Source organism: Aphelocoma coerulescens, chromosome 2, assembly GCF_041296385.1.
Source record: "Aphelocoma coerulescens isolate FSJ_1873_10779 chromosome 2, UR_Acoe_1.0, whole genome shotgun sequence".
NCBI classification, from domain to species: Eukaryota; Metazoa; Chordata; class Aves; order Passeriformes; family Corvidae; genus Aphelocoma; species Aphelocoma coerulescens.
Window position 1 is genome coordinate 142,066,254 of NC_091015.1, and position 12,136 is coordinate 142,078,389.

The 12,136-nt window shown below is 41.7% G+C and overlaps 1 protein-coding gene across 2 annotated transcripts in view; it reads left to right on the forward strand.

Annotated features, from left to right (window-relative positions):
• RIPK2 (receptor interacting serine/threonine kinase 2) overlaps window positions 1-12,136 on the forward strand; it is a 23,305-nt gene continuing 11,169 nt past the window's right edge. For both annotated transcript variants that reach the window (XR_011148438.1, XM_069005055.1), the window contains exons 1-4: window positions 1-231; window positions 3,448-3,601; window positions 4,762-4,917; window positions 7,181-7,338. Coding sequence is in view for 1 of the 2 variants with exons in the window: in XM_069005055.1 (XP_068861156.1) it covers window positions 41-231; window positions 3,448-3,601; window positions 4,762-4,917; window positions 7,181-7,338 (659 nt within the window). In the remaining variant the exon portion in view is untranslated. The remainder of the gene's footprint in view (window positions 232-3,447; window positions 3,602-4,761; window positions 4,918-7,180; window positions 7,339-12,136) is intronic.

Below are 12,136 nucleotides of genomic sequence, written 5' to 3' on the forward strand. Positions count from 1 at the left end.
GCGGCGCTGCGGGCCGCGCTGCGCCCGGCGGAGTGCGAGCATGAGCGGCGGGGATGGCGGTGGGGGCCGGGCGGGCGCCCTCAGCTACGCCCTCCCCTCCATCCCCTCCAGCAAACTCCCGGACTTGCGATTTATCAGCCGGGGCGCTTACGGGACCGTGTCCGCCGCCCGCCACGCCGACTGGAGGGTCCCGGTGGCCCTCAAATGCCTGCAGGGGCCGCTGCTAGACAGGTAACGGGGTGGGCGGGGGGCCCGGCGTGGGGCATCGCCGGGGGAAGGGCCGAGCTGAACCCGCCTTTCCCTAAACCAGCCCCCGGCAAGGGGTCCAAGTGCCGGTCGAAGATGCCGGCGTGGGTTTCTGAGGTCTGTGGATCAGATCCTGCTGTTTCGGTAGCAGGCTTGCTTTAATTCCACGGGGAAAGGGGATCCCACGAGGATGATTCAGCTTGGGCCAAGAGAAAGCACGGACCAGCCCCGGAGCTTCCTCTCTTTCGATTATTGTAAAGGGGTGGTTTCGGTCTCGGTCTGTGAGACACTACGTTGTTTCTTTTGGAGGTTTTTTCTTCTGCACTGTGCACCTTGAGCCCTTCTCAAGGTGGGATTGACAGAGTTTGGCTTCTTGCTGGGTCTGGTGGTTGCTAACCGTTTTGCTGAGGTATCAGCAGGATGCTGAAGTACAGTAATTACTATAGATTTGGTGTTTACATAGGGAGAGGAATGTGGGGAGTATACTGTTCTATCCACTAGAGATTGCTTCTAGCTTCCAGAATAAGCTGCTCTGAGACAAAGCAAATGTTGTTGTTTTTTTTTTTCCCAGATCTCACAATACTGAGAGAAGCTGATTTTAAAATAATAGGCTTGTAGGCCCCCCTGTACAACTGGTATTTTCCATATAACAATCGTTTTCCCCATTTTCCAGGTACCCAAGTGGTAGCATGTTTATTACAGGAGCTGTCACTCCATGTAAGGGGACAGCAAGTTGTACTTTTTCATTCGTTTCTGTCTTATTCAATCCCCATAGTTCCAATTTGTTAACGTATCAAGGCAAATTTGCCTCCTTATGCTGTCTGAAGCCTGCCTGACTGTAAACCTGACTCTGAGTCTTATCTTGGTGTCTTCAAGCTTTATTGCCTCAGGTTTCTTTGATCTAGTTTTGACCTAGTTTTAGGCCCTTAGGTAGGATAGCTTCACTCACAAAGGCTTCTGGTCTTGTGACCCAATATACTAGAATATAAGACAAGTTGTTTTAAGCTCTTTCACCACTTCTTACCCAGGTGTATGTATACACAGGCTGTATCTCTGAAATCTTGCCAGAAATGGAATCTCAGTTATGTTGTGTTTTCTGATAAGTTGGCAGGGGAGGGGCAGAGTGGGTGTCGTGGGGTTTTTCTTGTTTTGGAATTTTTTTAAAAATTTAAGTGTCTGCCAGAATCCCTGTTAATTGGAAATACAGCATTTATCCACAGAAGTCAGTTGGGAGGAAACACCCAATACTATTTTTAGCCTTGCAAGAATTTGGATTAGTGGGACATCTAACCTATGAAATTGTGATTAAAAGGGCAAGTGAGGTAATCAAAATAATTCAGTCACCTACCATATATCATGCAAAGCCCAGAAATGCTATCAGAATACTGAAAGCTGTAAAAAAATCCATTATACCCAAGCCTCTGCTTTGTTGGCTGTATAGCAGGCAGTATAAAATGCCAACCTGTAAGTGTTGTCAAGAAAAGGGATGAGTTCATGGTGCCATTAATTGCCGAAGTGGGAAGTGTGTGCTGTGCATCCCAGAATATGTATGTGACCAGCCAAAGAGCAAAGCCTGTTGGGAAGCTGTTGTGGGAATGTACTCATTCAGGCATTACTCAGTGCTCTTCTGGTACAGAGCAGACAAAGGTGAAGTGACTGACAGACACAGGAATAGACTTCAGTATGTTGCAATTTGTTTCCCTGCCACAGCTGAATCCCATCCAAATGTGCCTTACTGTCTGGGAAACCCCTAGCTTCCTCAAACCTAGTCATTTCTGGAGAGAGGGAGGAAAGCATAGAGTTGTGTCTTCCATCCCATGCTTTTCTCAAAGGCTGCCATTTTACTTCTCTCATTTCCTAGAGTTTCGTATAAGTATTTTTCCATCACATAGATCAAAGGACCTTAATTTAATATCCATCTAAATTCAAAGTTTCCTGCTGTTAAGATCTGCAGGCTTTAGTTCACAAGGCTTCCTCTTTTCCCAGTGTATCCTAATGGCCTTTTCTTTGTGAGTGCTGAATCCACCTTGATGGATCCAGATGCTCTGAGTGCTTCGGGGTGTGGCCTGAGCTCAATGGGCACAAGCCAGCTCTCGCCCCAGAGCTGTGCTGTGCATGTAGCTCGGTGCTGTGCTGAACAAATTGTGATGGGCATAGCGCTGGCCCCAGCACAGCCCTACTGCTTCTGAGTCAGACTGGCTCATATCCAAAGGATCTATCTTAAATGTGCTGTAAATGTCCTGTATTTGAATATCCTAGTCATATACTGTACTAGTCTCCACTGGTATAAGATCTAAATCCTTTTTCTGCTGAATTATGCTTCATGGTCCAACTATCGTCACTGACAACAAACCCATTTTTTTCAAGACTATTTGAGATATAAGGCATACCAAATAGTTTCTATTTTTAGCGATAGAATCATACTCAATCTTAAATAAAACTTGACGTTCTCAAATCCATGTGCTGCAAGGTCTGAATTTGTAAAGAGGCATCAAACCCACATTAATGAGGCGTTTTGAGGAGGTAACAGAGAGGATCCACACAGTCAAATTCAGGCATCCAAACACGATGAGGCTGGTCTATTCCTGCTTCCTGTGCATCTAGGGAATCTTTTTTCCAGAGAGTAATTCAAAGCAGGGGCTCAGTTTGAAGGAATGATTTATGCAAAAACAAAGCATAGGTAAATTTTCCTTCAGAAGTTCAAAAGTGCTTTCCTTTAGCCCCTATTATTTTAGCATACATCAGAGTCCACTAAATGTAAATGGTTGCAGAATCCTGAGTATTAAAATCTCCACTCTGTAGGAGATAAATTTTGGCCCTGAGTGAAAACTCAGGGTTTGAAGATGTTTAGCAAAGTAGGACAAATGCAGCTGGTTGTTACCGTTATGGTTACAAAGAACGATGGAAGCTGGAAGTTCTGACTGTATCCTTATTTACTGGAAACATGGATGAAATGTGTGATGGAAATAGAGAGATTTGTGTGGTACGACAAAACCAGGGAAGCTGTCTTGTCTTTGCATTTGCAGATTCTAATTTGTCTTAACACTGTCTTGTTCTCAAAACAGCATGGTAGAAATGAAGAGGTGGTGGCACTGCATACAGGATAAAAATGACAGAGAATATAGTGAACCCAGCATTTGCTTTGAGTTTCCTAGTACTGGTTTGGTAATGTATTTTATTTGTTTGCTTGTTTTCTTTAAGCGATAGAAACCACCTTCTAAAAGAAGCAGAGATATTACACAAAGCCAGGTTTAGTTACATTCTGCCAATTTTGGGAATTTGCAACGAGCCTGAATTTCTGGGGATAGTGACAGAATACATGACAAATGGGTCATTAAACCAGCTGTTGCATGGGGTAAGTGTACTTACGGTCTTTAAATACAATACCTGACTGCTTCAAGTAGACTGCAATTTCCATACTTAATTAGTATAGTAAAGTATTTTATTTAAAATATTTCACATTAAAAGACGGTCATTATCCCTAGTAGTTTTTGGTGCTCAGATAGACCTTTTGTATCTCAAAAAGACAACTAAACTCAGCCAACTTAGGTTTTGTTAAACTTTTTCCTTTAATGTTGTGACCTATAACTAGCTTTATGTTGCAGTGTTACATACAGTCACTTTAAAAATCTCATTTGTTCTCTAATTAGATTCTGAAGTACTTATGCTTGCTTCAGTCTGGCTTTCTGAAGTAGTGCCAATACAAATATTGATTCTCTTTTCATGAATTTGAATATTTAAAAAAAAAATCAGATTTTGATGTTATTTTATAGAAGCCAAATATTGCTAACATAAACAGGTATGAATATTTCTAACAGATCTTATTCTCTGAATAAATTCTCCTGTGCTGAACTCTCAGTTGCTCCCATTAGCTTGGCCTGAACACACAGCGTTGCTATGCAAAGCTACTGCAGTTGAGTCTCAACAGCATTGAAGTCTCTCCTCCACCTTTAATCAATACACATCTCGTGCCTTAGAGAGCTCAACTGTGTGTTTTTCATAAAGGCATTAGTGCCAATATAACTTTTAAGATTTCAGTTGTGTTTTACTGCGTTTTTCTCGCTGTATTATTATTTATATAGGTAGTATTTTGTGCATAGTTTCAATACAGCGTTTTTATTCCCCAATGTCAATTGAAGATATGATTGCCATTCTTTGTGTAGGACTCATAAATTGTGGGTTGCAAGTTTCGTGCAAAAGTTCATCTGTAATTTATATTTCCATGTGAATGAGTAATGTACCAAATTTTCAACATCATATATAGCAGTCATGAACTATTATGTGAATGCTAGCAAATGGAAACATAGCACTGCATAATTATTATTTTTTAATAATGTTTGTTTTAACAGCTAATGAGTCTTAATGCTGTTACAGTTTTTTAAGGAGTTTGTGTCATGTATGTTTTGAAAGATTACTGCATGCCCAAGTCACTTTCTTCTTCTTATAAGTAAGTCTTTGTGTGTGCTGTTAGGTCAGAACAGAGGATATTCTCATTTTGTGGTTTTATCTTGACAGAAAGAGGTATATCCTGACATTCCCTGGTGCCTGAGATTCCGCATTCTTTACGAAATTGCTTTGGGAGTAAACTATTTGCACAACATGAATCCTCCATTGCTGCACCATGACTTAAAAACCCAGAACATTTTGCTGGATGATGAGTTTCATGTAAAGGTAGGGTTATTCAATTCTTGTGTTCTTCAGCATTGTGAATGAGTGAAAGTGTTTTCATTATTGTAGGGGAGGAAGGGTGAGGTTGTGGCCATACAGAGAGGCTGTAACTGTATGGTGGACTTTTTCTTCTATCCTTGCAGACAGAACTTTGGAGTTTTTCTTTTGAAAACTATGTATTAATCAGTTGTGGATTTAACCTATCTGAAAAGACCAGAAAGATAGAATTTGGGCTGTTTCTGCTATATCAGTAGCTGATACTCAATAGTGGTGACACTCTTTTTTGTTAGCCTTCCAAGGGTAGCTACATCTGGCCCTTTCTGAGAAGAAAATAGAAAGTGTTCCTGCCCGAGATGCTCTGACAAGTTACTTCTGATAGGCAGAAGGTCAAATTCAAATGTTAAGGCTCCATTTGATACTTGTCATGCAATATGGACATATCCTGTTGGTGTAGTATAAGAACAGAAAAAACATGCCTGCAGAATCTTACCATGTTGGAAGGTGGTTTTTGTGAAGCTCCTTAGAACAAGCAAACATACATACAGAAGTATCAGTAGTTTAAAACTTTAATTCTGCCTTTTAAAATATCACTGCCATGATGTGAAAAAGAGACTAAAAGTACTTCTGACAAAATGTTTAGGTGCTTCCATAACTGCAAGAGTTGGGTTTGTTGTTTCATGTTTTTTTAAAAGATCTTCTGTTTTTATAATTGATAGAATATGTTACTCAAGTAACTGGAAATAAGAGATACTTTGCACTGAATTTATACTTGAAAAGTGAATGCTTGAGTTGTTACTGTAAGATGAATCTCCTTGTGAGTCCTTTGAGCAAAGACCCGCTGCTGATTTCTTCTTTCTCCGTTGCACAGAAATTTTTCTTGGTGGCAAAGTGCCTCACGTGGCTTTGTCTCCGCTCACACCCTCAGCAGGTCATACTTTCTCCCACTCAGTTGTGCTGGTATTGCCATCTCTCGAGCTTCCTGACAAACCTGATCAGGGAACTAGTCCAAGTCATTTTTTTATTCACTCTTTTTAATCCCTAAGAGCTTTGGTGTGGCCTGGTGCTCTGCCTGACCACATCTGAACAGTTTCTTTGCTGAGGCAATTGAAGGGAAGAGGTTAACTCTTGCATACCTGCCCTGCCTCCTGTAAGGAGTGTCCTTAGGGTTTTTAGTGAAGCAAGATTCTCTAAATTAGTACAGTTGACAGGAAATGCAAACAAGGTTATAATGCATGCCAAATAGAAGAAATACTGCATATGTGTCAAAGTAACACCATTCACAGAGTGCTTCTGGCTGTCCCTGATCTACTGAATGAACAAGAGTTAAGACCAGTTACAATGAGGAAGGCTTGATGAGAGTGAGTTGTAGAGAAGAAAGGTCATTGTGGATTTGGATGTATGCTCTTCAGAAAGCTTGTTTCTGTTACCTTTGCCTTGCACAGGCTTCTTTGTTGAAAATATTTGTTATTATGCAAGTACTGGACAAGTGCAGAGCTGGTAGCTGGCTGCTTATCTGTCTCCCATGTATGCCAGCCACTGCAGCTCAGCCAGCAAGTGTATTCTGCTAAATGTTTATCTCTCTAGCCATAACCTAATTTGACGTCTGGCACCCTGGCTCATGGATGTCTGAGGATGTAAACTGAAGTCAGTTACTTCTTCATGTAGATGCACTGTATATCCTGTAGAAAGGAGCAAGACCCCAGAGTGCACAGTAAAGAAAATATTCAGCAACTTTTTGCAGCACAGAATTTCAGAATATCAAATTTATTCATTCAAAATTAATATGTCATCGCTTTGGAAGAGAGGTGAAGTGCCCTAAAATTTTTCTGTGAGGGGAACTGCCTCGGGATATTGGCAAGCTGATTTCTGTACAGCTATTATGATTTATACTAAACTTGTTCTTTCTTCACAACCAGGGAGCTACAAGTGACCAATGATTTTTTGTTTGCTTTTTTTAGCACAAGGAAGTGATTTTCTTTACGTGGCACAGCTAGCTACAGCAGATTCCTCAGCCATAGTGTACATGAGTCCTTCCTTAAAAGAATAGGATAGGGGAGTGCTATAGGGACAGCATGAGTCATGACCCGGGAATGCTTCATGGACTGGAGTGGATGTTTCCTGTTGCTAGGAGAACCACATACCTTTTGTGTGTCAGGTTAAGAGCTTTGGGTGATCCCTTCTTCTGGGCATATTTCAAGAATTTCTAACAACTGTCAGCAGATAAATCCAGTTTTTCTTCTGAGAGCAACTGATTTGACCTTTGCAGATTGCAGATTTTGGCATGTCCAAATGGCGTGTCATATCCATGTCGCAGTCACGAAGTGAATCCTCTCTGCCGGAAGGAGGCACAATTATCTACATGCCACCTGAGGATTACAACCCCAGTCAGAAAACCCGGGCAAGTGTGAAACATGATATCTACAGGTAACTCCTGTTGTTCTTTAGTGGGGTTTGAAATCTGAACTCAGATTTGATTTACTGAACTTAAGATTTTAACATATTCTCACCAATTTTATTATTTTCGGTGATAATATCATAGTTGTATAGGCAAAATGAATGGGGAAATAAAGAATTGAGTGATAGCTGGATTTAGTGACTCACTTCTTTTGTGCTGTGACAAGTGTAATGCTCCAAAATTAATCTGAGACTACAGAAATAGGTAGGGGAGACTGCTTTCTGTGAATGAGCGTACATGTACAGACAGTGTAGGGAAAGAAGAAAGCCATTCACACCATTAAGTCAATGCATATACTCTTGTAACCTGTGTAATCAAGTAACTTAATTTTCAGAATGTGCTTTGGGAAAAGAAGAAAAGGTATTTTTGGAAAGGAGGTAGATAAAAACAGGATAGTGGGGTTGGAGAAGGTAGTTATAAGAATCTCCTTAAGGAATGAATTGCGTTATGAAAGTTGTGGTAGTTTTGTGTTGGGCAGTCCTGAGTACAAATAATAGAATAGTAAGTAAGAGTGTGGGTGACCCATATAACAAAAGGAAATCGCTCTGAGGATATTGGAGTTACAGTTGGATGATCTGAAATGGTTTGGAGAGCTCAGAGATTACTTGAAGGATTTTGGGACGACTTATCATGTGTAAAGGAAGATTGAGGAGGCATGTGTGAGAAATGAGACAACTCTTAGTTAAAAAAAATTAAAATAAGTTATTGAAAATGGAAAAATGGAAAAATTACAGGAATTAGAAAAATATAAAAATTTGGGATCCTATGGCTCGATAGATGGTATGCCCCAGGAGCGCAGGGATTTTAGATCTTCTGGCTGAAACAGCACTGGACCTCAGGTAGAGAAAAAGGACTTGCAGTGCTAGGCTGGCTTTTGGCTGGTCCAAAAGCAAAAAAATTACTAGAGGCTCCTTAATAGGAGTAGGGCTTTCCCAGCACTAATGTCCACCACAGCCTGCAGGGAAAGAAGAGGGCGTATCTCTCGCTGCCTCGTTGTTTTATAGTACCTTTGCTCCACCCCAGTCCACCCACAGCCCGCCCACAGCCCACCCACAGCCCGCCCCTTCGGTTTAAAGTGATTGGTGCTTTCTCTTTGACAGATCATCTCAGTCCACCAATGGCTCATCCTTGTCAGAGGGGTGGTACTAGTTGAGATAAGGGTGCTACAATGCCTTCATTAAAATTCAGGTTGCCATGGAGCTTGCCTACAGGGTAATGGCTATGAGGCTAAAAATAGCTGCTGGCTGTTAGAACTGGGGTTTTTGGGATTTGCCTTAGGACCAAAGTACAAGTAAAAACACCAAAAAAAGTATTAAAATACATCCAACACATCTTAAAACACTTGTAAAAGTATACAGTAAACACGGGAAAGATAACTCTTATGATGCACAAGTGGTTTGAAGTTTGAAAAGGGAGCATTAAGTTGGGAATTTTTAACTGGGGAATTTTTAACTGGGAAGGGTGCAACTCTCTTAATAAACTACTTTGAACAATTGAAAACACTGATAATGGAACTTGATTTTTGTACCTGGGCTGATGGCTTAATTTTAACATTCAATTTAAAAATATTTAACTCAAAATTAATTAATTAAAGCACTTAATATGCAAAGACCAAGCACAAATAGGGATTTCATGTATGACATGTGAACTGGCCGATTGCTGTGACAAAGTCCATCACTCTGGTGCAGTCTACCACCTTTACCTTCACTGATCTCTGACATGGCTGTATCTTGGTGAGAGATGACTCAGTCTCACAGGGTCCTACTGACTTCCAGGGAGACCACTAGTTCCCTTCATTATCCCTTACCCTTAAGAAGCACATGAAGTTCCTTGACATTCCTGTCCAAAGAATACAGATGACAACATACCTGCTCTCCTTACCCTTTGATGAGAAGATGTGGATAAGGAAAACATTGGAAAGAAAAAATAGTGTATTAAGAAGGAAGAAAGGGTAACTTGCAGCTTAATGAGTGGGTGGCGATGAAGAAGACAAATGTTTGTTAGAAAGAAAATAATATTTTCAGAGGAATAATAACCAAATGGGCAAAAATAAGAAAACACATCAGTAGAAGGGTGTAGAAAACAGATAAATCAGGAAGGAAAGAGATTATGTGAGAAGAAAGAAGAGAAACTGAGACAGCATTGGAAAAAGAGATGTCCAAGGCAGAAAGACATGAAGCTGCAGAGACAGTGAAGGACCACCAGAAGGACCACACAGGAGGATCTGTGCTCACAGTCAGAAGGGGATGCTACAAAGCAGCAATAAGAAAGGAAAACAGGAATAGTGTAAAGGGGAATGCTGCAGTGTTGTAGAACTGAGAAAATAGTCTTTAACGGTAGAGAGATTCTAAACTGAATGAAAGATATTATTAAATATTTGGATATTTTCTGGCTGTCTAATTAATTGATCACAGCTGAGTGTTGTTGAGATACTGAAGCTAATTTGTGAGTGTCTTGGTTTTTGAAAGACAGGTGTCTGCTAAGGAAGGCAGAAGCCTCCCTTGAAGTGGCAGATATAACTCCTTTTCCTCCGAGTTATTATAATTTTGAAATCAAGGACCTTTAGGCAAAAATGTGGGAAATAGGAATAACAGTTCTTTACTGTATATATATAACCAGTCAAACAAACAACAATAACTATGACAGTAACAGCAAACAATCACAAACCCAGTCCCAGCCTTCTCGGCTGTCGGGCCCTTTCCCCTCGGGTGCAGTTCCGCTCGCAGCCGGCAGGGATCGCTGGCGGCTCCCGGTGAGCAGGGCAGGTGCGATGGTTCCCCCGCGGCTGCAGGGGGCGCTCCGGAGCGAGCTCGGGGAGCACGCGGCACCGGTGCCCTGGGATCCCGGGAAGGGATGGGACAAAGGCTTCACAAACCCCAGACAGCTGGCCCCGGTGTCTGGCTGGAGCCTCAGGAACAGCAGGCTGGAGCGGCAGGCTGGAATAGCAGGCTGGAGCGGCAAGCTGAAGCGGCAGGGATGAGCACAGATCCCGGGTGGCAGACGCGATGTATCCAAGGGGGGAACCCCCCGGAGGTCCAGGCAGGCAGGGCGAGCACGGCTACAACGCAGCGAAGGCTCCAATCAGGGGCCGGGCAGGGCAGCCACAGCCCGGCCTCCAGCAGGACAGGGAAGGTGGGCCGGGGGTCCTGGGATCTTTCTCCGCAGAAAGAAAAAATGGCTGAAAAGAACCAGGCTCCTCTCCCTGAAAACACCAAGAGTGAACTGACCCCACACCCAGGTGAAACAAAAGAGTAGCCAGGCCCTTTTGTCTTCTCTTAAGCACACAGCGATTTATATCTTAGAATGGGGGAAAATTCCTTTAACAGAAAAAAAACCCTAGATCTCTTGAAACCCCAACAGTGAGGAAGAATCTTTCTTAAAGAAACAAATTGTTTAAACAACAGTCAAACAGCATTAACTTCTACAAAAGAGGTGATTTGTTTTACCAAAAAAATCAGCCTGCATGGATTTATCAGGAATACATCAAAAGCAGACTTTCTAACAGGGAGGCCTGCTTTTCTTAAAAGCTACATGAATAAATTTTATCACTGAAGAATGTTAAGATGTAAACAGAATAAATAGTTAGGAAAACTCAATTTATATGATTTGATTTTAAGCATCAGTTATTTGTTTCTTACTTCATTTTTTTGAATTCTTACTTGGTAGCTGTCGGATGGTACAGTTCTCTAAGTTCTCTCTGTATGCAAAATTTGGTACTTCTTAGTGATGCAGGAAGGAAGCTCAGTGCGTTTGTATTGAGGGTGGGGAGCAAGCCTTAACAGCAACTGATCGTGGTGATTATTTCCTGGAATGACACTGTCACAGCACTTATAAAGACTTGGACTGAAAGCATGGAAATACACACTTGTCAGCACCTTGTATGAAGTTATGGAAGCACTGAAGCTTTAGCCTGGATTGTCTTTTCTAAATCCAAATAGTGGAACCGGATACTTGAATACAGTGCTAGGACCTTTTGGGATAAATCATGGAATAGAGCTTCATTCAGATATGGTAGAGTATGTGAGGAAAAATTGGAGAGAAGGACTGAGAATTCAGTGCTGCTTTTAAATGAAATCATCTAACCTTATTTAAATTACAGAGTTGTTTAAAGTTATCTCTTATACTTTTAGTATATCCTGATGGCTGAAGAGAGTTAGCTAGTTTACTAAAGATGGGGCAAGTTTGTACTCACTCAACCACTTGCCATTCATGTTGGTGTAAACAGAAAAGGTCACTGGTTTGAGTAAGCACGTGTGTTCATTCTCCTGGCGTTACTTCAGAGTAGTCTTCCCAAGAGTCTCTTTTGGAAAGTGAATGCTGTGTGTGACATCTCTCCCTATGGAGAAGATTGCATATGTTGAAAGCATATACGGGGGGGTGGGGAGGAAGCTGGAGTGGGCATCCCAAGTGCAAGTTTGTATCTTACCTGTCTCTGTGACACTCTGTTGGGACAGAGCTGTGGGTCAAAGCCATCCTCCCTGCTAATACCCAGCTTTCCTTGGGAATGTCGGGGAGTGTCAGTCCATACTGGGAGGGTGCCAGAGTATTGCAATTAGGACAGAGCAGTTGGCTGTCTGGGGCTCACTTCAATTTGTGTGCTGAGATTGAAACTCCATGTACATATGAATTATGTATTAGCAGAGCCAGGTTGATACAGATTTGGAATAGGAGTTTATATGCCATGGATCTTTTCCTGTACTTAATAGTATTAACTAGTTCTAGCTGAAGTCATCCTCTAGTTCTCACATATTCATGTCATCATTTTAG